Source organism: Paramormyrops kingsleyae, chromosome 1, assembly GCF_048594095.1.
Source record: "Paramormyrops kingsleyae isolate MSU_618 chromosome 1, PKINGS_0.4, whole genome shotgun sequence".
Lineage (NCBI taxonomy): Eukaryota > Metazoa > Chordata > Actinopteri > Osteoglossiformes > Mormyridae > Paramormyrops > Paramormyrops kingsleyae.
Genome location: NC_132797.1, coordinates 48,496,319 through 48,521,063, shown reverse-complemented (window position 1 = coordinate 48,521,063; position 24,745 = coordinate 48,496,319). Strand labels below are relative to the sequence as shown.

Genomic DNA, 24,745 nt, shown 5'->3' with positions numbered 1-24,745 from the left:
AAAATAATAATTAGATCATAATAAATAAATATTATAATAATTATTAATTAATAATAAATATAATAAATAAATAAATAATTAATTAATAATAAATAAATAAATAAATAATAATAATAAAAAAAACCTCACTAGTTGCTGGCTCACAGCCTGGTGACGTCACGCCCCCAGACCCGCCCATCCAGTGAACTTTTGACCCGTGACCTTTATGACCTTTGGGTCATAAATCTTTTTGAAAGAAGCGGTATTCTTCATCTCTCTGGGATGAATGCAATTCTGCATAAGGCAACCTAGTATCTTCAAAATGGACACTGTTTAAATGTTTCCTGAACCCTGAGAAAGTATAAAACTGGCGCCTACAACCGCCTTGCACACAAATCAACCTATACTTCAATGAAGGATAGAAACTGTGCGTAACCCGCAAGTGAGATATCAATTGCTTACTATTAGCATGCAAGCTCTCACAACAGAAGCATTTAAACATTGTTCAACAATTTCACACGTAGTTCTCTTACTCTTGGTGACGCACTTGTTATACCTATGTCAATATTATAGACTGTTGTCTGAAGAAAGGTGTAGACGTTTGCAAGAGATTCTTCATACGTGAGGTTAAAGACGTAATGGGCTTTGAACAGTTCATCGATGGCACTCAGGGAGCTGGTTCCTGCACAAGGGATGAGCTGCTTGTCGACAACCACATAAAAATTGTCTATCCTCTTCTTTACTCTTCCTACTGCAAGTAGGTATGGTTGGTGACCTTCTCTCCCGCTGAGGTGTTCTTCAATGCTGGTACAGGACTATAAAACAAAGACATATATTTTTCATTTGATAAGTACACAGCACTTGCAAAACAGTACAGAATTCTTTAATATTTGAAACACCTCAAACCATGAATAACATTTTATCAGTGAAAATCTGAAAAGTGCTATAACAAAACTTTTACATAGTTTGAGTATCTGAAGTTTTGAAGTTATTTGCAATGACAAATGACAAGTATTAAGTGTTTATAATACATGCAAGTCAATGAAGAAAAGACGAGTACAGACCACTGTTAGAATGTTAAGTTTGCATGTCATCAATAGGATTAAAAAATATTACATATTCGTCATGTGTGAAAAATGAGAGAACTTCCTTCAGTACCAATAAACCCAAAAATTCCATGAATGACTGTATAAGACATTGCTAAGACATTGATATAGTATTGGTAAATTACCTTATGATACTGTACAAGTCTGTCAACAGCATCTAGTGGACTTATTTTTACTTTCTTTCTCCCTGCAGAAGGTGGTAGCAAGTGCAACAGCAACAAGATAGAGGACATGTCACTGTCCCAGCCTGACAAAAAATAATAAAGGTCATTGCTCAGAAATATAAATTAGCATGTAAAACAGATAACCTTGTATGCCATTTAAAACCTCAAAATACCACTTACCATTTTCAGAGTGTTGGTTCTCTGCTGCACTGATGTGACTTTGTAGTTCTGCTGTCAAAGTGTGAGACTTTGCTTCTTTGATGACTTTCTGCTTGAATGCTGTCTCCCACTGCTCAAGCAATTTTGCGGATGTTTCAGCATTGAACAGCAAAACAAAGTCTTGATTTACCTAATGAAATTGCATACAGCAAATCATATAACAATCATGATTGAATCACACATAATTGCTTAAACCTAAAAATAAATAGAAAAAGAATGTTTATACTTACCAGACCTTTTACGTCTAAAAATCTTGGAAAGGTTTTAAAGACGTTGGTTGACCTTTCTGGGTTGTGAACAAGCTCTTGCCGATGCTTAAAGGTTTGCTTCATCTTTTGCCTAACTTCAGCTTCATCGGCAGGTAAAAAAGATCTACGAATGATGAGTAAAACATTTACAAGTGATGAGTAGTTTACACTTTAGATTAGGGGATGCAGAAAGTGTTGTAAATGCCTTGTGTACAGCTACAGATGATTTGAAACAGGTAAGAAAGATCTACGAATGATGAGTAAAACATTTACAAGTGATGAGTAGTTTACACTTTAGATTAGGGGATGCAGAAAGTGTTGTAAATGCCTTGTGTACAGCTACAGATGATTTGAAACAGGTAAGAAAGATCTACGAATGATGAGTAAAACATTTACAAGTGATGAGTAGTTTACACTTTAGATTAGGGGATGCAGAAAGTGTTGTAAATGCCTTGTGTACAGCTACAGATGATTTGAAACAGGTAAGAAAGATCTACGAATGATGAGTAAAAGGTGTGCTGCAATGTAAGGGCTGACTGCAGACAGATGTGTTCTTTGACACATGGAGTATGTTAACGCTGTAACGCTGTGGAAGGTGAAACTGGTTCACATTATCACTAGATCCCACACTCTCCAAGACTATGCTGATGAAAGAAAGGGTTTAACACAACCCACTGTAATCCCCTAACTGTAAGTCATTTACACGTTGATTCACTTGACTCCAAATAATTTATTATTCTTAAAAAAAAGAGCTTTAGCATAATTGCATTTTTGTGCTTTTTAACCGACCATGATTAACATATTTATCAAAATATGATTAACATATTTATCATTCCTTTTTGAATGCAGTCATGTTTTGTAAATGGTAGGTTCATCACTAACTAATCACTTGTAAATGACTTGTAAATGTATTAACAAAACATACACAAACTGTTAGCATATCACTTATTAATCATTTATGAATGTTTTGTAAATGGTAGGTTCATCACTAACTAATCACTTGTAAATGACTTGTAAATGTATTAACAAAACATACACAAAACTGTTAGCATATCACTTATTAATCATTTATGAATGTTTTGTAAATAATTAGTTCATCATTAACTAATCACTTGTAAATGCCTTGTAAATGTATTAACAAAACATACACAAACTGTTAGCATATCACTTATTAATCATTTATGAATGTTTTGTAAATAATTAGTTCATCATTAACTAATCACTTGTAAATGCCTTACAAAGGAACATTATTATAAAGTGTTACCCACAAATGTGATGAATTTCTCTTCTTGTTTTGATTTGGAATAGAATTTGTAGTGTTCCTGATGCATTTGCATGTATGGAAATAAAAACTATTACATGGATTTTCAGCTTTATTCACTTTTTTAGACACACTGCTATTATTCGGAACACAACTGTATATTCAGCACATTCTATAAAAGAGATATAGCAATATATAGTGTCACATGAAAAATTCAGCATTAGAGACTTTAAGGTATGCAATAGTCTTGCAACTAGTCCTCCCTACAATGGGAAATGTGCATGAGCATTGTTAATGAAATGTCATTCACCTTCCATACAGTGTCTCAGAGTGTCAATAGATGCTGCTCAATTTGCCAGATGATGAAATGCACTTAGAAAATTTCACTGAAATTTCATTCAAAATGCAAGTCCATGATTTTTTTATTGTCCTCCAGGAACGATATAAATTACTCTGGGCAGAGGTTCCGGGAACTGGTTGGCAGAAGAAAGAGGTGTCAGCTTGCTACAGAAGACCATACAAATCCTTTGGCAAGTAAGCAGCTCAGCCCTCCTCTGCAAAATAGCACCATAAAAACGGGGAAAGTTCTGCTCTTTTCTCTTGCACTCGGTCACAAATTGAGTTGTGTGCTTGGGTGGAGGGTGGAAAGGCTCTGTCGTTATCGGTACTAGAATGGATGCATGCCATTCCACACAAGGCTGCTGCAGTACAGTATTGATATAATCGTGTACAGCAGACAAACAGTGGAAGATAACAGCATTAGTGCTGCTCCTACAGCTGCTGTCGCACTTCTCGGGAAGGAGTGTTGCATGAATACTGCCGTCTTGTACTACATATTACTGAGCCTTAAATCAGTTCCTAATGTCAGTGGGCTTGTTTACTATTATTACTTCACCCCACATTTGACTTACAATTTTGCCAATTTTACTCCAGACTTTTGAGGCTACAACAGTATAACCATTCGTAGGACTCAAAGTGGCACTTATCAACTGAGGCTTTAAACACCATGGCGGCTGATCCATGCTTTTTGGTCTTTAGAGTAATGCTTATAAGCAAGACCATTGTGTACTAAAGCATGTTCATTTTGGCTTTGCAATTTGATGTCTTACAATGGATGCATCGAACACAGGACACAGAGGGTGAAAACATACAAAGGAAGGATTGCTTGTTATTTTTTTATTTACTCTTGTGCCATTAATATCTTGCTGTACATTAATTATTGACTTGTTAAATAAAAATAGAATGCATTAGAAGATGAGTGATTCATACACAATAAAATTAAAACTTTGATAAAGCTTCTTACCACCAGCATCAAGGCACCTTGGCACATATACTATGGATGTTCCTAATATATTGCACCTATGTGACACTATCCGTAACCGAATCATTGGGAATTTCATGATTTATTTGAAAATAGCTGTCTCTAACACTATAACTGCCTATAAACCTTGATGTCTGGCAACTAGGATGGCCTGTGCAAACAGATGTTATGTTTGTGAAACCATTCACTGAAAATCCATATCCTGGTATTTATTCAGATTACTAGGAACACTTCTATAATGCGTGATTGATTGATTGATGAAACCCTTTATTGCTGTTGCAATACACCATGTCACTAGTCACAAGTACCAGCGAAAAAACTGGCCATCAACCTGACCATACATACAGTATACTGTACAAACATCACATACACAAATAGGGGGTAGACAGGTCAGGAAGACAGGGGATGTTGGGTTGAAATTGTATATATATTATCACTCACATGTATTCTGAAGAATGCATAACTTGTTTCATGAAACCACTGTGTAAGTGTTTACCAGTAATTTTCCATCACGTGCAGCAGATGAGCCCACCTCTGCTGTACGTTCTGTTGTTCCTGTTCCCACTCCCACTTTCCCATTGCATCCTATCCCATTCCAAATGTTGTTCACACCCACAATGTAACCTGATCAGTATGTTTACCTTATAGTATAAATAAACTCTGTCGAGGGGTCACACCTTGGAAGCCATCACTGTAACTCACTGTAGAAGGTGTGGCTCCCCTTGTACAAGTAAAACAGCGCGTGTCTCATACTCTGTGGGCCAGCAGCCGGGGGGGGCTGATCACTCTCTCCGACATAAAAACTTGGTCCTTCGAGCCGGATCACAAATCAGTGATCCGTGAGGATCGGGAATCCTGAGGACATCACCGGGGCGCCGAGAGGAGCGACACCGAAGTCTGTCGACAGCCGCTCGTCTAAGACGGGTCGAGAAAGTCCTGGAACGTGAGAATTCGTGACCAGGCCGGTGGTTAGGACTCCGCTCGACGCCTGGTGATGCCTGACGGACCCCGACCGTCGTGACTGACCCCAGAGGTGAGACGTTGGTTATATTTCGCCGAAATGAAATAGTCTAAATTTGGTTATATTTCGCCGAAAGGAAATAATCTAAATTTGGTTATATTTCGCCGAAAGGAAATAATCTAAATTGGTTATATTTCGCTGAAAGGAAATAGTTGAATTAGAATTTAATTGACCTGTTAATTGACAAAGGCTAGAGTTGGCCGTAATCAACTGGGTATGAATGTTTGTGTGAATGTGGAGGACTAAGTGATTTATAGAATCCTAGGCTGATTCTACCAGTCCTGTTGTTTCTTTGCCTGAGAAGAAAGACGTACTGGTGATTGGGAGATCAAGGACGGGTTCCATCCCTGAAAACTGACACCGCTGCACAGATAGTGTGCAGTAGAAGGCCGTGTTAGTGTCCTCTCCCTAATCTCGTGCCAGAGAATTTCTGCTCAGGACCCTTGTAGTAATAACAATAGACAAGTAAAAGGATGGGAAAGGGGCAAAGTAAACAGCCATCCTTAGAGGGAGATGAAAAGTTTATGGAAGGATATGTAGAAGGAGCAGGGACTATAAGTAATCAAAAGTGGAGAAGAAAGCATGGGTTTGGAGGAAGCCTCCATACGACAGACCTTCTCAAGTTACAGAGCGATTTAAAACTAGAAATGTTGCGCACTAAAAATAGCGGAAAGTTGGACAGACGGAAGAAGGAGTACAAGCTGTCAGAAAAATGGTTGGAACAAAGTAAATTAAGAGAAGCAACTAGACAGGAAAAGAAAGGTAAAAGGAAAGAAAAACTTGCAGCCATAGCACTAGTCACTCCTGATGAGGAAAGTGCAGCAAAGACCCCACGTAGACAGAAAACACCTACCGCTCCTCCGCTGACATCGGAAGCAGCACCAAAAGACAAGCCGACAGCAGCGCCTAGAACGCTGACACCACATTCTGCTCCATTAGCGTCATTGGCACCAGAATCTCCTTTCCATCCAATGGTGACCCGAAGCAGGGATCCTTCACTGTATCCAGTGAAAGATTTAGAGTCATGCAAAACTAAATTCCACCCCAGTAGCGGAGATGGGGCATCAACCCCAGAGTTCCAATGCCCCATGGTGGAAGTCGCGAATCCTGATAGGGGGCAGGACGGAGCAGGTCCCGAAACAATGTTAGTGTACAGACCCTGGACAGCAGAGGATAGGTCAGCAGCTTTAAAAGGGATACCCCCTGTTGAGGAAGGTGTAGGAGAATTTTGGGAAGCGGTGTTAGAACTTCAAAGCAGCTTCCACCTAAACGGGAGAGAAATGTTCCAATGCCTGAGGCAACTGTTTAATCACAAATGGGGCAGAGTTGCAGGAGATTTCACAGGGCATGCGTACGACGGAACACCCCTCCCGCATGATTCATCCGCTCTGAAAGAGTCAGAGAAAGATTTTCAAGGAGAGCAGATTACGGTAAAATCTCACTATGCAGACAGAAAGAAGGGGAAGAGCCAGAAGACTTCCTAGACAGATTGAGACCAGTTTTCAGAAGTAATTCAGGCATTCCCCCAGATAGTGATGAGGCCGGAGTATACCAACAACAATTAAAAAGGGCATTCCTTGCCGGCCTAAACCCTGAACTTAAACGGTACATTGATAAACATTGGGTCCATCAGAATACAGGCTCAGTGCAGCAAGCTATAGAGTACGCCCAGCACGCACAAAAAGCACAAAAACAAAAGGGAGAAGCGACCTTCGCAGCCTCTGGTGATACAATCGCAGTAGTCTATTCAGGCCCCCAGAGCAGGGGAAGTTACAGAGGTCGAGGAGGTAGAGGTCGAGGTCGAGGAAGAGGTGGTAGGCCAGAAAACTCGCCTCAGTATGATAACAAATGCTGGAATTGTGGAAAACCAGGTCATATAGCTAAGCAGTGTAGAACTAAACGCGTAAATAACCCAAACTCAACAGAAAATGATCAGTGACGCCAAGCTGAGAAGTTGCAGGCACCACTTTCCCCACCCCCGCTAGGGCCCCCACTAGATAGGGAGGAGGAGGAGGTTGACCTTCAAGCAGTGTGCCAACTGATAGCGCTTAAACAGCCTGCAGAACTGCCTAGGCGGCGGTTTATTATAAATGGACAGACATATGATTGTTTATGTGACACGGGAGCCTGTAGAACAGTATTAACTACAACTCCGCCAAAAGCAACGTTCTCTACTTCAACAGTATATGTGAGAACGGCCGGAGGGCAATCTGAGTCCCATCAATTAACTAATCCCATAACGGTAAAAGATGAAGAGACAGGGACAGAGTGTGAGGTCCAAGTTCTGGTGAGCCCGTCATGCCCAGTAAACTTACTAGGAAGAGACCTTATGGTCCGGATGGGCATAAGCATTGTTGCCACGACCACAGGCATGAAAGCAATAATAGACAGGCAAGCTTTAGTGGTCCATGGATCGTCAGTTCCGCAGTATTACTGGTCTCTGGACCTAGGCCAAACACCACAAGCTCGGGAGTTACTAAGGAAAACTAGAGTAAAGCAGGGAGTAGATAAGGTCTATGCCCGACGATGGCCTTCATGTGACCATGTGGTACAAACCCACACCTGGCCCCGACTACCGATATGATCGGCAGTTTCACGCTATGGGACCACCCCAGGTCACATTGCAGTATCTGTATGTTAATCCCACAACTGGCTACGCTGCAGCCTCAGTGTTATTGGATCCTAAACAACAAAATTTATTTAGGGAAAAGGTGCCCCATGTGTCATTATCAAAGCCACCCCAGGGTAGATGGCAAGATCTCAGGTATTTTGTGGAAGATGCTTCTCACAGATCTGCATCTTATCAGCCAGACATAAGAACATAAGAACATAAGAAATTTACAAACGAGAGGAGGCCATTCGGCCCATCAAGCTCGTTTGGGGAGAACTTAGCTAATAGCTCAGAGTTGTTAAAATCTTATCTAGCTCTGATTTAAAGGAACCCATGGTTTTAGCTTCCACTACAATAGCAGGAAGACTATTCCATACTCTGACTACACGCTGTGTAAAGAAGTGCTTCCTCAAATTTGTTTTAAAATGTTCTCCCGCTAATTTCCACTTATGGCCACGAGTTCTAGTATTTAGACTAATATTGAAATAGTCATTTGGCTGAACGGCATCCAGACCCGTTAGAATCTTATAGACCTGAATCATATCCCCCCTTAGTCTCCTTTGCTCAAGGCTGAACAGATTCAGTTCCGCTAACCTCTCCTCGTAAGACATTCCTCTAAGACCAGGAATCATTCTCGTAGCTCTTCGTTGCACCTTTTCTAAGGCAGCAATGTCCTTCTTGAGGTATGGTGACCAAACCTGCACACAGTATTCTAGGTGGGGTCTTACCAAGGAATTATATAAGTGTAACATCACCTCCCTTGACTTAAACTCCACACATCTAGAGATATAACCCAACATTCTGTTCGCCTTTTTTATTGCTTCCCCACATTGGCGAGAGTGGGACATGGAAGCATCAACATACATACCGAGATCTTTCTCGTAATCAGCTACCTTTATTTCAGTGGAACCCATAAAATATCTGTACTGTATATTTCTGCTCCCTGCATGGATTACCTTACATTTATCTGTGTTAAATTTCATCTGCCAAGTATCAGCCCATTCGCTAATTAAATCCAGATCCCGTTGAAGCCTCTCTGCTGCTAGATTAGTATCTGTGCCCAAATTCAAGACCCAAATTCAGATTGGAAACATGATAAAAGCACAGGGGTTTGGAGGTTCCCCCTCGGATGGAGAATTAAAGTCACACCTGTGACACATTTAGATGAACCTGAATGACAAGATCTATTATCAGCTGAGGCAACGGAGGACCCAGGATTGAGCCACATTCCTGAGGGATTGTGGTCCAACTCCCCTACGGATGTAGGATTGATTAAAGGGTTCCCTCCTTACAAAGTGACCCTGAGATCAGATCACCGCCCAGTGGTACGACAGTACCCATTAAAGCCTGAAGCTGAACAAGGCATAGCCCCAGTAGTGCAAGACATGCTGGCATCAGGGATACTGAGGGGGGCGCCAGAGTCCACGTGTAATACCCCTATTTTCCCAGTGCAAAAAGCGAATACGGGTAAATGGAGAATGGTACAGGATCTGAGACCAATCAATGACATCGTGCAACATGCAGCACCAGATGTCCCAAACCCCCATCTCCTACTCAATTCATTGACACCAGACAAAAAATATTTTTCGGTAGTGGATCTGAGCAATGCGTTCTTCTCAGTACCCCTACATCCAGAGTCACAACATTTGTTTGGTTTTACCTATAGGGGACAAAAGTATACATATACCAGACTCCCACAAGGGTTCTCAGAAAGTCCACATGTGTACACCATGGCCCTCAGGTACTCAATGAGCACATGTCCCACACCAGACCATAGTCAAGTGTTACTCTACGTGGACGACATACTGATAGCCTCAGACACAGAACAACACTGTAAAGAAGCTACACTAACAGTATTAAGACATCTGTACGAAACCGGACATAAGGCATCAAAACAGAAATTACAATACTGCCGGACTGAAGTAGTGTATCTAGGACATAGACTTTCCCAGTATGGTCGTTCACTGCTAGAATCCAGAAAAAAGGCAATCCAGGAAGCACCCAAACCACACACGAAGCAACAAATGATGTCCTTTTTAGGACTCTGCAACTACTGCAGGGAATGGCTTCCAGATTATGCAGCCTTGGTCCAACCTTTACAATCCCTAATATACGGAAAAGACATGGCCCTAAGGGACAAAATTGAGTGGACCAGAGAAGGGGAAGCAGCATTCACAAACCTTAAACTAATGCTGCAAACTAACACCACATTGGCTCTGCCAGACTACAAACAGCCCTTCACCCTGTGTGTTGACGCGAGTCAAGGCTACATGAAAGCCATATTGACACAGCCTTTTGGGTCTAAAGACAGACCATTGGCATTTTACTCCAAACGCTTAGATGCAGTTGCAGCAGGTTTCCCCCAATGCCTACAGGCCTGTGCAGCAGCAGCGGAAGCTGTAAAACTGTCAGCAGAATTAGTGTTATGCCACCCACTCACTCTGAAAGTTCCACACTCAATTTCACTAATATTGTTACAGACACCACTCCCTTTCCTGACACATGCTAGACACCTCACTCTAGTTTCACTTTTACTTTCACAACCAAATATCACATTGCAGAGATGCGGCCCTTTAAATCCAAGTACTCTTCTTCCATCAGCTATGGATGGTGAACCACACTCATGCAAAGCCACAGTAGAGGAACAAACAAAACCAAGACATGATATTTCTCAAACGCCATTATCCAACTCAGTAACTGTGTTTGTTGATGGTTCGGCGTCAAAAGACAGTACAGGGAGGAATAAGGTTGGCTATGCTGTTGTTTTAACTGATAAAGTACTTGAAGCTAATGCACTTCCCCAGACATGTTCAGCCCAAGCAGCAGAATTGTTTGCTGTAATCAGAGCATGTGAATTGCACAAAGACAGATCATTGACAATATACACTGATAGCCAATATGTGTTCGGAGCGGTTCACCATCACTCCAAAGTATGGAAGAACAGGGGATTTAAAACATCGCAGGGCACCTCTCTAACACACACAAACCTGTTATTACAATTATTAGACGCTGTACAGCTACCATCTGCTATTGCAATATGTAAATGTAAAGCCCACCAAACTGACACCACCTTCACTACAATAGGAAATAGTTTCGCAGATGCAACAGCAAAGGCAGCAGCTCAGAAACAACCTACATTGAAAATGTCAGATCTCCTACTGATTGACACAGATATACTAAGTGATTCTCAAAAACATACGCCGCTCTCAGAAGTAAAAGCCTGGATCAATAGGGGAGCAATTCAGATTAATGATATCTACCATATCAATGATAAGCCTGTACTTCCAAAAAATTTATACAAAACAGCGGCATTGGTGAGCCACGGGAATACCCATGTCTCAACAGGAGGGATGGTACATATAATACATCAACATTTCTATACTATAAATTTTTCTGATTATGCAAAAAACTTTTGTAGATCATGCCTTATCTGTTGTAAGCATAATTCACAGGGCAACCTGAGACCAAAGAGAGGACAGTTTCCGGTAGCAGAACACCCGTTTCAAATCATTCACATGGACTTTATAGAGCTGTCATGGTCACAGGGAAAAAAGTACTGTTTGGTAATAATTGATACGCTCTCAAAGTGGGTTGAAATATACCCAGTAAAACACTGTGATGCGATAACAGTGGCAAAATGTCTGGTAGGCAGTTATTTCCCTACATATGGTATTCCCCAAACCATCAGATCGGATAACGGTACCCATTTTGTAAATCAAACAATGAACCTGTGCTCACAAGCGCTAGGGTTTAAACTAAAGAATCATTGCGCATACCATTCTCAGAGTGCAGGATTAGTGGAAAGAACCAACGGTACCATAAAAACTAGGCTAAGAAAAACAGTGGAAGAGACAGGGAGACCATGGCCGGAATGCTTATCTCTGGTAAAATTGTGGATGAGAATTACGCCAACCCCAGCAGGTCTTACGCCGCTCGAAATAGTGCATGGTAGGCCTTTTCCTCTAGCTACAGAGATGAGTGACATAACAAAGGCGCACAGGGAAACAACACTTGCGGATTGGATGAGCAAACTGCTGCGCACTCATGAATTACAAAGACCCAGTAGTCTGCCAGTAAATTCTGCTTCTGTATTACAGGACACCCTCAAACCTGGAGATTGGGTTCTCGTTAAGGTCCTCCTTCGGAAGGACTGGAGCTCTCCCAGGTGGGACGGCCCGTATCAAGTGCTCCTCACGACCCCGACAGCCGTGAAGATAGCGGAGCGGCCATCGTGGATACACAGAAGTCACTGCAAACTCATTAAACCCCTACAGGAGCCAGTACAACCGACGGAGTAGCAGTGGAAGTCCGCTACAAAGGCGCGGTAACCAATAGGGTGCCGACGTCTCAACCCGGTGAAGAAACCAACTGATCTGCACTCACTTTTAGAATGGCTCACTGTAAGCGGTTCCTTGTCACATGGCTTCTGGTCCTCCTGACTGTAGTCAGCGGGTTGCTTTTGTGGACGAGGTCCGCATTGTATAACACTCGCCGCGCCCCCAGGTGGACGCACGATGGCTCCCATTTGAGACCTCTTACAACTGACCACTCACATCCCTATATGCAGAATTACTGTTATCGCTACGTACACGACACAGTTATGAAGTCCAATGTCTCCAACTGTTACATATGTTCACATATGCCCATACATGCGGAAGGTCCCACAATATATGCTAAGCCTATGAATAAATCCCAGGCTAAATGGGCATCTTCGTTTGGAGGGGTTGGATATCAGCATTCTGGTATCACCATTAATGATACGAATCCCTATGCCCCAGGACTTATTAATGGCACTTGTAATCTTCTGTTCTGGGTCGACTTCAATGTCACTAAATCCACTTCCTTATTTCCATTCTCTGTTTTTATGAACAAGGACCCAGGAACATTTAACCATACAATGTGTTATGACCAGATGCATGGTACACATCTTTTAGGTAACACCACAAACTGTGACCAAATTGCTGTTTCAGGTGAAGGTGCACCAGTCAACATGTCAGGCCCCAGCAATGGATCCTACTGGGTGCAAGGTGTAGCCTGGTTATGTGGTAGTCGTGCCTACTTTGTGCTGCCACCTAATTGGTATGGAGTTTGCGCGCCCATCTTCATTTCAGATCATACCTTTATCGTATCAACCAGTTCTGTTTCAGGTTCCACTCGCGGACGACGTTCTACCGCGCCAGCCCTACGGCCACATGACAGCGTGTGGGGAACTGATGTGCCCCCAGTGTTCAAACATTGGTCCACAAACCAGAAGGTTTTATTAGCACTGTTCCCCTGGGTCGGGGTAGCAAAGAACACTTTACGCCTGGAAACCATTGAGTATCGCTTAGGCCTTTTTATTAATAATTCTATTATAATTGATGAGCAACAAAATGCACAATTGGATGTCACGAGGCAGATGGTGATTCAGAACCGTATGGTGCTCTATATGGTAACAGCGGCCCAAGGAGGTGTTTGTGTTTTATTGAACAATACTTGTTGTACATACATTCCAGACAATGTCCATTCCCCTAACATGACTGACGCCATGAACTGTCTCAGAGATCTTCGGAAAGCCATGGCCGAGGACTTTCACCCTAGCACATCCTGGTTTGATTGGCTATTTCAAGGGGGATGGCTCGGACTATTCAAATTTGTTGTGATAATGGTTATCACGTGTTTGATTTTTCTTTGTATTCTTTCCATTTGCATTATACCATGTTGTAAAGCTGTGATTAGCAGAATGGTTGATAGTTCATTTGTTGTAGCATACACTGCCCTGAGCCAACAAGAGTTCCTCGGTGATGAAGAACATGATGACACCGTTGTTTAGTGATGCCGCCCACAGAAAATGTTTAGACAAGATGTGGATGGCGGATGTAAAATACACGGTTCATGATAAACAGGAGGGACTGTTGGGTTGAAATTGTATATATATTATCACTCACGTGTATTCTGAAGAATGCATAACTTGTTTCATGAAACCACTGTGTAAGTGTTTACCAGTAATTTTCCATCACGTGCAGCAGATGAGCCCACCTCTGCTGTACGTTCTGTTGTTCCTGTTCCCACTCCCACTTTCCCATTGCATCCTATCCCATTCCAAATGTTGTTCACACCCACAATGTAACCTGATCAGTATGTTTACCTTATAGTATAAATAAACTCTGTCGAGGGGTCACACCTTGGAAGCCATCACTGTAACTCACTGTAGAAGGTGTGGCTCCCCTTGTACAAGTAAAACAGCGCGTGTCTCATACTCTGTGGGCCAGCAGCCGGGGGGGGCTGATCACTCTCTCCGACAGGGGACTATAGGAAAACTCAGAGAAACAAGATTACGTGAGGAGAGTGGAGGTGAATAAAATTTAAAAAAAAAAACAGCCCCCAGACTGTACTCCAGTAGGGAGTACAATATAGGAACAGAAAAAAAAACACCTCAGCAATAAGCACATAGTCACCACATCTCACAACACTAAAGTCGAGACTTGCAACAGGGGAGGGGAATGGGGAGGTGGAGGGAGTCCAGCATAGACAAACAGCCATCCGGTCCTGCAGCCAACGGCGCTGTACATAGACCCGCTTGTTCACGCTGGGGGTATGAAGCGGCGAAGGCGTGGGATAGGGGTAGGGTGTCCTTGTGGTTGGGGGAGAGGAATGCAAGAGAGTCTCACTGCCTTGTTCTTCAGGGGGAGTTGTTGAGCTCAGCAGCGGCCTTGGCCAAGGCCCGTGCTGATTAGGGGGGAGCCAAAAGCAGATAGAATGGGGTTGTTTGGGTTTTCAGGCGAGAAACTGTAATTTCGCAGCTTCTCTAATGTCCATGCTGGTCTCCGCCATCCAAAATCCTTTGCAGAGCCGTGAGCCTCTCCGTGATGTTATCAAATCTGTGGTCCATAGTCACGGTGATGTTATTTTCTGCGGTCATTAGACACAGTGATGTTATCCAGTTTGCGATCTATAGCCATAGTCTGGGCGCCAACAGCTCTGCCAAGTCCGTCAATCATCCCGGCCAGCCTAGTTGGGCTTTGAGCGGCTGTCACCATTTTCTTCAATTTCCGATAAGTCAGGGCAATGCCTAATCCAATCAGCATCAGGCCTGTAATCATGGTTCCGAATAGGTAAATGTCATCGATGTCCTCCACGGAAAGAGCTGCCAGACACACGACCCTCCACTTCTCTCATCCATCCATCATGTAGCCAGCTGCGTATGTTCCTGCAGGACAGTCAGGTTCCCCTGAACCTGGGCTTCTTGTCGAGAAGATGGTGTCAATTGCGTTGAGAGACCAGTTGATCAAATCCATAATTTCCTTAGTTTTGAAGAGCAGGGCTGAGAGAGTCTCTCAAGTATAGACAGTAAGACAGTAGACTAGACGAGACGAGAGGAGCAAAGCAGGGAAGATAAGGGGAGGGGGAGGGAGAGAAGTGCGTCCGCCTCCGCTGAGAGCAATTCAGTACATTGAGCCTGGAGCCAGTCATGGGAAGCACACAACAAAATTCATGAGACACCTGAGATGGCATGCTGATCTATCGTGGGAATACACATATAAAATAAATACAGTGGTCCATCTAAAGTATACATCTTTGGGCTGTGGGAGATAAGTAAACCCAGTGGATACTCACATAAATAGAGGGGAACACACAAGCTGCACACACAAAGCCTACTGGAAACACAGGTCTGGAGCTCTGAGGCCACAGTGCCTCTTACTGAGCCTCTTCTATATGTTTGCCGGTGTTTGATGATATCCGTTCTTCTACTCAGTGAAACAATCTTCTCTCTCTGTGTTCTGACAGAATAATGAAATATACTTGTACAAGCATATACCTATATATTTACATAACTACCACTTTGTCACAAACATAGTAGATTCATTTTTTGTAAGACAATGAGAGAATATTACTGAAAATTTGACAGCATTACTGGGTTATTTGTTTATTTGCTTTTGAGCACTTTTATTTTCATACATATAAATATGTCAGGTCTGTATCTGCTGCCTGGGGGCAAACCTGGATAAAAGAAAATCAGTAAGGGGGAATCAATATCATGCATTTTTTTCATCAGAGGCCAGCTGGAAATGCCTGACAGGTATGAAAAATAGTGTCACTTTCATACTAGTCATACCTGTCCCAATTCTGAGATGGGCCTATCTGAAACAGTTACACTAGTGACTCTGCAGTGACCACTGGATCCACAGCTTTTGATGCTTGTCTTTCGCTAAGAGCACAGACTTTTCAGTCCCCAATACTGGTAAGACTATATCATTAAACTACAGCAATTGGAAGGCATAGTGCTGGCTGTAACAGATAAGTTGTTAAAAATTTCTTTCATGCCTTTGTTCTAGCTAAATTCATAAGATATTTTCAAATTCCCAAATAATGACATTATTTGGAATTGATATCTGTGAAGTGGTTTATAGTTTGCACTGGAGACAGTTTGTTATTTAAACCAGGAATAAGATATTACACAATCTAATAACATGTTTAGCAGCATCTGATGACACTCTTAGAAGTTGTATGGAAGTTTAATTACATTTCATAAACCCCTCAGTTTCTTCTACTGCTGGTTGAAACTGTCAGCCATCCTGCATCAGTAATATGATTTCAAAATATGCTTTAACCTGTGGTTATAAATTTGTTTTCTTTTACCTTCTGGCCTTGATTTTTCCAGAAGTAAGCTGTTTTTTATTTTTATGCTATACTCTTTCTTACCCATGATTAATGGCTCTTGTTACATACTTCTATCCATACATTACATTTCACTTCCAAAATCCCTCCTAGCAGTATTACCATGGTATGTTTTTGCATATATCCTCTAAAACAGGTGATTAATTTGAATCAAAATCAAGGACAATAAAATGAACAATCTTGCATTTGTAAATTACATTCATCCAGCTCCCAGGTATACATATGGGTGTTTGATGAGCCTGGTAAGGTGCTAAAATAAAAAACACCTCAATAACATGACAGATGTAAAACCAGAATCACTGGTGTCTATTACGGTTTGAGCCAAAAAGCCATCTGCCCAGCAAACAGCAAGTCGTCCTTAGGTCGTCCATAGGACGTCCTCTTTTGGTCCGGATCTTGTCCTCAAAGGACGTCCTTAGGACATCCTGATGGAAAGTTTTTTTTACGTCCTTAGGATGACTTTTAAGGACGTCCTAAGGACGTCTAGAGGACCAGTTATGGACCTTTTAAGGACATTTTCAGGACCAGTTATGGACATTCCGAGAACATATTATGGACTTCCCGGGAACATTTTAAGGACATATTGTGTGAACATATTATGGGCATTAAGCCCACGTAAATCCCTTTTTCTAAATAATTAATATTTGACATTTTACCAGTAATACTAGGGACATAAACAAGGGACAGCCTGAGGATGTCCTTTATTGGGTACATTCTTAGGATGACCATGTTACTGACGTGCTGCTGTGGCCAACAGGTTACCCCATACAATGTCTCAGTGCAGTGATGGGGACACTGTACCGTTAAGTGTTGCCGTCCTTCAGATAGACATAAAACCGAGGTCCTGACTGTCCCAGATTATAAAAGATCCCTGGGCATCTTTCCAAACAGTAGGGTTGGTACCCTGATGTTCTGGCTAAAATTGCCCACTGTTGCCTTATCAAATGTTACCTAAGGTGGCTTATCAAATCTGGCCTCCTAATCATCCCCTTTATCTAATTGGTAAATTCTCTCCTGCTCCTTCACCACCTTAGCTACTGTGTGGTGAGCGTAATGGGGCAGAACGGCTGATGTCACATCATCCAGGTGGGTGCTACACAGTGGAGGTGGCTGAAGTGGCTCCCTATTGCATCTATAAAGCACTTTGGGTGTCTATAGTTCTATATAATGTAACTTTCATTCATTCTTTCATGAAAAGTAATGAAATCCTTCAAAAACAATTCATTATGACAGCTTGCTGGAATAGCATTTAAATAGATATAATTTTGTCTTAAGTATTTCTCTGTTTATTAATGTTCCATTAGGATGTCCAGAGGACAGCCACAGGATATCCTTCAGCTTTGACCTTCTTTGAAAAATTTTTTTTTAATTCGTTGAAATATATATTTTTATTGTAAGAACATTAGAAATTTTCTTTAAGTTTCTAATTTAACAAATGGCATTAAGAAAAATACAACATAAATATTAAGACAACACATTTTAAAGGTTTTCTTGTGAACATTTCATTGTGAGTCATCAGTATCGATGGCCGGATATTGCTTCCTTACTTCAGAACCTGTGCCCTGTAACAAAAGCATTTATGGAATGTTTGATCCCAATCCATTGATTACTTCATTACTGCTGATTAAAACTGTCAGCACAGGCGATAGATATCTCCTCAACTCTTCCTAGAAAATTCATAGCGATACCTTTAGCTCGTTCTGACAGGAATTTTAAATGTTGATTTAATCGGTTTAATACCAATGACACTAAAAAATAATGTAGGATTACGCCTAAATGTGTTTCAACCCATCGTATTTTATCACTTTATACACGTTAATATGATACTTAGAGGATTTTATTAAAGTTTTATGCACAAAGAAGAGTGTCGCGTCTTACCCGTGACAGTGCTTTGAACTGCGCGTGAGGGTGAGCGAGGGAGCGCGAGCCGCAAAAAGCGTCTCCATAGCAACCAATCCTAAAACGCAGCTGGCCTAAGTTTGAATCTGACTGCAATTCACTAGCATGTAGCATGCAATTCACTCGACAGCCATGCATATCCAGTCAGTTTTTATATATTTATAAATACTGTTCCTGCGGGCTGTCATAATAAATTGTTTCTGAAAGATTTCTTTATTTTTCATAGTGGCACAGAAGAACGGGCTTCACTCCTATAGTTCTATAATTGTTAGAGAGCTAGACCACAAAAAAAAAGAATAAATCAAGTTAATAAACCGTTACATAAAACCGTGCGACCTCTTTTTGTTACTATATTTTTCATAGTAACACGGACTTCCTTGGGTCATCCTTAGGACGTCCTCAAAGGACGAGTTTTGGACATCCTGATGGAACATTAATATAAGATACTTTTACTTCAGATAAAATTATTTATTTAAAATGCTATTCTGGAAGCTGTCACAACAACTTGCTTTTGAATGATTTCTTTAATTGTTCATAGTAACACGGTCGTCTTTATTGTTCATAGTAACACGGTCGTCCTTAGGTCGTCCTCAGGATGTCCTCTTTTGGTCCGGAAATCGTCCTCAAAGGACGAGTTCTGGACATCCTGATGGAACATTAATAAATGGAAGTACTTCAGATAAAATTATTTATTTAAAATGCTATTCCTGGAAGCTGTCACAATAACTTGCTTTTGAAGGATTTCTTTATTGTTCATAGTAACATGGTCGTCCTTAGGTCGTCCTCAGGATGTCCTCTTTTGGTCCGGAAATCGTCCTCAAAGGACGAGTTCTGGACATCCTGATGGAACATTAATAAAAGGAAGTACTTCAGATAAAATTATTTATTTAAAATGCTATTCATGGAAACTGTCACAACAACTTGCTTTTGAAGGATTTCTTTAGTGTTCATAATAACACGGTCGTCCTAAGGACGTCCTTAGGACATCCCCAAAAAAGGGACGTATTGCGGACGACCTAAGGACGTCCTCTGGATGTCCCTTGTTTGCTGGGTGGTGCCCCTATACACAACAGGAAATTACAGGGCTCCTCTGAAGTGCTGAGAGTAGTGTTTTGGCCCCATGATACAGAACAGAAACTGTGCTTTCAGTTGTTGGATGATGATAACAGACTAATGCTCAGTCACAAGGTATTATCAAGCAAAGTTCTGTTTCTGTATATCTCATTACTGATTTAATGTAAAGGACAGGCCAGAACATAAGGCCAGTGTCATACCTGGCTTCACATTGTATACATTACATTCTGCACCTTAATGCCCACTTAATTGTCTTATGAGTTTAAATGGCCCAAAAGATATACTTGCAGGCATGTGGCATTCGACGAACTGCCGAGTGTATGCAAGCCGTTAGCAGGCAACATTATTTAACATGCCACAGTTAATAATCCATATTAGACAGCCTTATCAGAACAGTAATAATGCATGCTATCATAAGTCAGGAGTGACTTGAATTAGGGCTATTTGTAAATGACAGACAGCAGCCATAGCAGGATTTTGTGCCATGTAAGATTGAGTTTAGAGAACTAATAGCCCTGTCCTTTAACTCTGAATGTCACATGTTTATATTTGGAAATTCCGGGTCATTTCATTACAAAGCATCATGTACTTAGTGCAGCTGACAGTACACTGTTTAAAACAGATAATATGCTGTCTCTATAACAGTGATCTAACCTCAAAAAGTAACATCCAATCTTTCATCATCCATCTTGCGTAACAGCTATTCCAGTACAGAGATTCAGTCACAGTAACAGTAGCAGATTTCACAAATATTTCATGCATATCATACAAGTAATAAATAAGGCTATAAATAAGCAATTAGATTGCAATGTTTAGATTTGATTTATACCTCTCTGGGATGGTGCGATGCAATTTCACCAGAGGAAAGCTTCCAAGGTTTTTTCTTGCTTCAGGAGATTCCATTCCTGGAGTTAATTGTTTGAGGAAATCAGTCAGAAAACAGTACGGGCGGCATAATGACACAACCTCTGTTTGGTGTTTGACAGAGAGAGCACACTGGTGCGCATTCCATTGTCTGAAAATAAATCTCTGGCTGCCTGCTAGAGGCTGTTCATCACAATCAAAAAAATGAGTGACGTTGAAAATGAAGCCAGTCAGTTGATACAACGTAAGAGGTTATTTGGTTACCATATAAACTGTTTTAGTATTGTTAAATTGTGGGAGTCTTTATTTTTCCTACATTTGGAAACTGGTAATTGAGGGACCAGATCCTGAGTGTCTATCAAAAGAAGGGCCTTCAGAACTGTGGACTGGGACTGTTCTAACCATGTCCAAATCTCTTAAGAACTAGGGGGGGTAGAAGTGAGAGTTCATGGTCCAGACCAAGATGGACTTGATTCCAAAAACATAAATAAAGTGAAGTGCAGATCCACAGATTAGTAAGCCTTTATATTAACCTCTTGAGACCCCACCCATTCATTTATGTCCATTGTAGTGGACATTTTGTTTTGCATCTATCTTTTCACTGATGTAAGGAAACATATTTATTCCTGTTGTACACTAAAGAGGACATGCTGTGAAATTAAAAATAAAAAAAAAATTTGAAAAAATCTATATGTAAGATGTCTTATTTCCTCCAAAGACAAATAACCTAAAATTGAAGGACATGTTTTTCCTTGGGTCTCAGGAGGTTAAAACTGTGTCTTGATGAAATCATTTAATGCACTTTTAAGTAGAACATAAGCTTAAGATGAAAGCTTATGTACTTTAATGTACTTTAATCTGACAGGAAGATTCCAACTGCCTAATGGTATAACTATTGTTCAAGTTTTCATGATGAACCTCCTTTGGAGAAAGATAAAAAATATAACTGACTGTACTCTGCTCTATGAGAATTTACTTTCAAAGAAACACAAGATACATGACTTAACATCAGGAAAAATAGTACAAGAAATGGTGGTCAACATTATCAGTTATGAATCATGATTTTGTTACGTAAGTGGAATATCACTCAAATTATTTAGGAATAAGTGCTGAAGAAGTGCTATATATCTAAATGTAAGAAGTATCAGGAAAGGAAAATGATTTAAAGAAAGAAATCAAATGTTTATTTTGCTTGCCATTTCTTGCATTTTTCCATTTTTCTCAGAAAATTAGCCACTGCGCATTGACTTAAGTATGGCCGGTCAGTCATGTGCCAGAACGTGGGGTGGGAGTACACATTCTGTGGACTCCCATGTCTCTTAATTCTCCCCTGTTTAAGTTCCGACACACCTGGTCTAATACTGTCTACTGTTATGTGCCACACATGCAAGTCTGGGCCACTTCAAATGCTGCTTGGAGATGCTGAGAAAGCAGGGTGCCATGATCTCCCCCCCCCCTCCACACCACCCTCTGTAGGGTTATTATGCCCTGACTCTATAAATATAACAGGATTGTCTACAAGCTAACTGTTTTACCTTTAAACTGGGTTTATGTCCTGCACCTTTGCCTGAACATTTGCGTTGATGCACCCAGAAAGTACAAAGCCCACCTTCCTCTCTTCTCGAATGTCCGCAATGCCGCTACAGTTAATGAATTACTTCGGGAACCAACCAAACTATTTGTTTACACTTTTTAAAATTCATTAACATAATTCTAATTTACATAATTACATTTTGTTTTGTATTAGTTTGAATTTTATAATTAGGACATGCAATTAGGACCACATGAAGACAAATAAAGAGCACTGAAAATTAAAATAATTAAGTAAAGACAATGCATTTTAAGTGTGATTACTTTAATTAAAGGATTTTGTTGAATCTGAAGACCTAAAGAGGTCACACACTTTATGTTCCACACCTGCCCTGAAAACTAGGGTATTTTTCAGTGTCTGATTGTCAGGGCAGATAAGGGGCTCGAACTGATGCCATGCAATAACAGATACACTTACAACATAAAGGCAGAACTTTTTTTGAAATAGGCAGGAATTTGCCTTTGGTCAAGCTACAGATCTTCCAGAGATTTATCAGACAGTAGTGAAGGTCACTTTGAACATCTATTTTTAATAAACACCCAAAACCCATGTTGGTTGCATTTTTGTTCATGAAGTGTGATGTGGTTTATAGAAATCCCATATTCAATAATATATTTCACAAAGGAAATTTCATTTAATCTGTGGTCTACTGAGGCAAAAAAATACTGGTTCTTAATATTCACTTAGGTCATACTGCAATACAGATACTGATTATTAAAGTCACTGGTGAGTGGTGAGCTTTTGAATGTAATCTGTTAAATATATTTAGAGAATTGTGTAGGCAATAAATGAAGACTGAATATTCACATATAGTAAAATAGTGTAGGTTCTGACAGTGGATCCAAGGATTTCATCCTGATAGCTAATAGCAGTCAAGGTGCCGTCATCTAGCCTGTGGAGGTCTCTGCGTCCCTCCATGGATATGCCTCCCCAGACCAACCCACTGACCGACTACCAAACCGGTCATGCTGAACAATGTTACAGGCAGCATAACATTCTCCACAGTTTCTCCAGACCCTTTTACGTCTGTCACATGTGCTCAAGGTGAAACTGCTCTCATCTGTGAAAAGCACTGGGCACCAGTGGCAGACCCACCAATTCTGGTATTCGATGGCAAATGCCAATCGAACTCCACAGTACCGGGTAGTGAGGACAGGGCCCACTAGAGCATGTCGGGCCCTCAGGCCACCCTCATGAAGTCTGTTTCTGATTGTTTGGTCAGAGACTTTCCCACCAGTGGCCTGCTAGAGGTCATTTTGTTGGGCTGTTGCAGTGCTCATCCTGTTCCTCCTTGCACAAAGGAGCAGATACTGGTCCTGCTGATGGGTTAAGGACTTTCTACGGCCCTGTCCAGTAGAGTAACTGCTTGTTTCCTGGAATCTCCTCCATGTGTGGGGAGACACAGCAAACCTTCTGGCACGTATTGATCCTGGAGGAGTTGGACTACCTGTGCAACTTCTGTAGGGTCCAGGTGTCGCCTCATGCTACCAGTAGTGACATTGACTGTAGCTAAATACAAAACTATTGAAAAAACTGCCAGAAAAGATGAGGAGGGAAAAATGTCAGTGGCCTCCACCTGTTAACCATTCCTGTTTTGGGGGTCGTCTCATTGTTGCCCCTCTAGTGCACCAAAACAGCTGAAACTGATTAACAGCCCCCTCTGCTACTTAATTGACCAGATAAATTTCCCACACTGAAAAAAATGTTTTGTTGAATTTAATTAATTTTATTAAGACAAGTGGTTGCACGAATTTAATTAATCTAAGAACAGATATAAATATTAGATTTACTGAAATATTTTTTTTAAGTATTTGTAGCTCAAAAATATTATGTAATACAAACAAAAAAAAATTGTAACATTTAATTATTTTATTTTAATTATTTCAACAGCAATCATGTTCTATCTACTTAAGTGTAATATGTATTTTTTACTTCTTTTAACCTATATATATCAACTAAATTCAACATAACAAATTAATATAAATTAATAAGTTCAGATATTAGGTGAAAAAAGACAGAAAATAAACATTACTTTTTAACTTTATTATCTTTGCAAAATAAGCAACATATTGCATAATGGCAGGTAGACAGATGTTCCCTGTATAAAACAAAGTGCTGGTAAACAGTACAATACAGTAATGTAATACTGTACATTTACAGGATTTTCAAAACAGTCCTTGAATGTGCCACATTAACAGTAGTCCATACGGTGGCCCCTAGAGACAAAACACACACAAAAGAAAAAGCAGAAACAAAATGAAAATGCGCAAATTAAAAAAACACACACAAAAGAAAAAGCAGAAACAAAATGAAAATGCGCTGCAAATTAAAAAAACACACACAAAAGAAAAAGCAGAAACAAAATGAAAATGCGCTGCAAATTAAAAAACACACACAAAAGAAAAAGCAGAAACAAAATGAAAATGCGCAGCAAGTTAAAAAAACACACGCAAAAGAAAAAGCAGAAACAAAATGAAAATGCGCAGCAAGTAGACAATCCCAAACCGGAAGTGCTCCACCACGCTAGGGGGCGCGGTGAGCTCATGTGGCACAGTCGCTACACAGTAGTGATGGGAAGTTCGACTGAATTAACTGATTTGATTCTTTCGAGCTGTCCGTTGTAATGAATCGATTCTAAAATCGATTCTGTGATTCACTTTTTTTTGCGTCTTTTTTGCGCCTGACCGTATGAGTCAACGAATCATGGGATCGGATAATAAATCAAACGG

The 24,745-nt window shown here is 40.8% G+C and overlaps 1 protein-coding gene across 1 annotated transcript; it reads right to left on the bottom strand.

Moving 5' to 3' along the window:
• Nucleotides 1–369: 369 nt before the first annotated feature.
• LOC111834603 (uncharacterized) lies at nucleotides 370–20,521 on the bottom strand. Its single transcript, XM_072700697.1, has 5 exons — nucleotides 20,391–20,521; nucleotides 1,699–1,840; nucleotides 1,430–1,598; nucleotides 1,211–1,332; nucleotides 370–794 (listed from the first exon to the last, which is right to left on the bottom strand). Exons 1-5 carry the CDS (start codon nucleotides 20,462–20,464, stop codon nucleotides 474–476), a joined length of 828 nt encoding a protein of 275 aa, XP_072556798.1. The 5' UTR covers nucleotides 20,465–20,521; the 3' UTR covers nucleotides 370–473.
• Nucleotides 20,522–24,745: the final 4,224 nt, after the last annotated feature.

Bases quoted from the DNA above. Each gene is read 5' to 3' on its own strand.
- LOC111834603 (XM_072700697.1), bottom strand. From the start codon at position 20,464: ATGGAATCTCCTGAAGCAAGAAAAAACCTTGGAAGCTTTCCTCTGGTG. The intron at 1,841-20,390 runs GTATAAATCAAA...CATCATTCGTAG, and splicing joins CATCGCACCATCCCAGAGAG to ATCTTTTTTACCTGCCGATG. The intron at 1,599-1,698 runs GTAAGTATAAAC...CAATTTCATTAG, and splicing joins TTTTAGACGTAAAAGGTCTG to GTAAATCAAGACTTTGTTTT.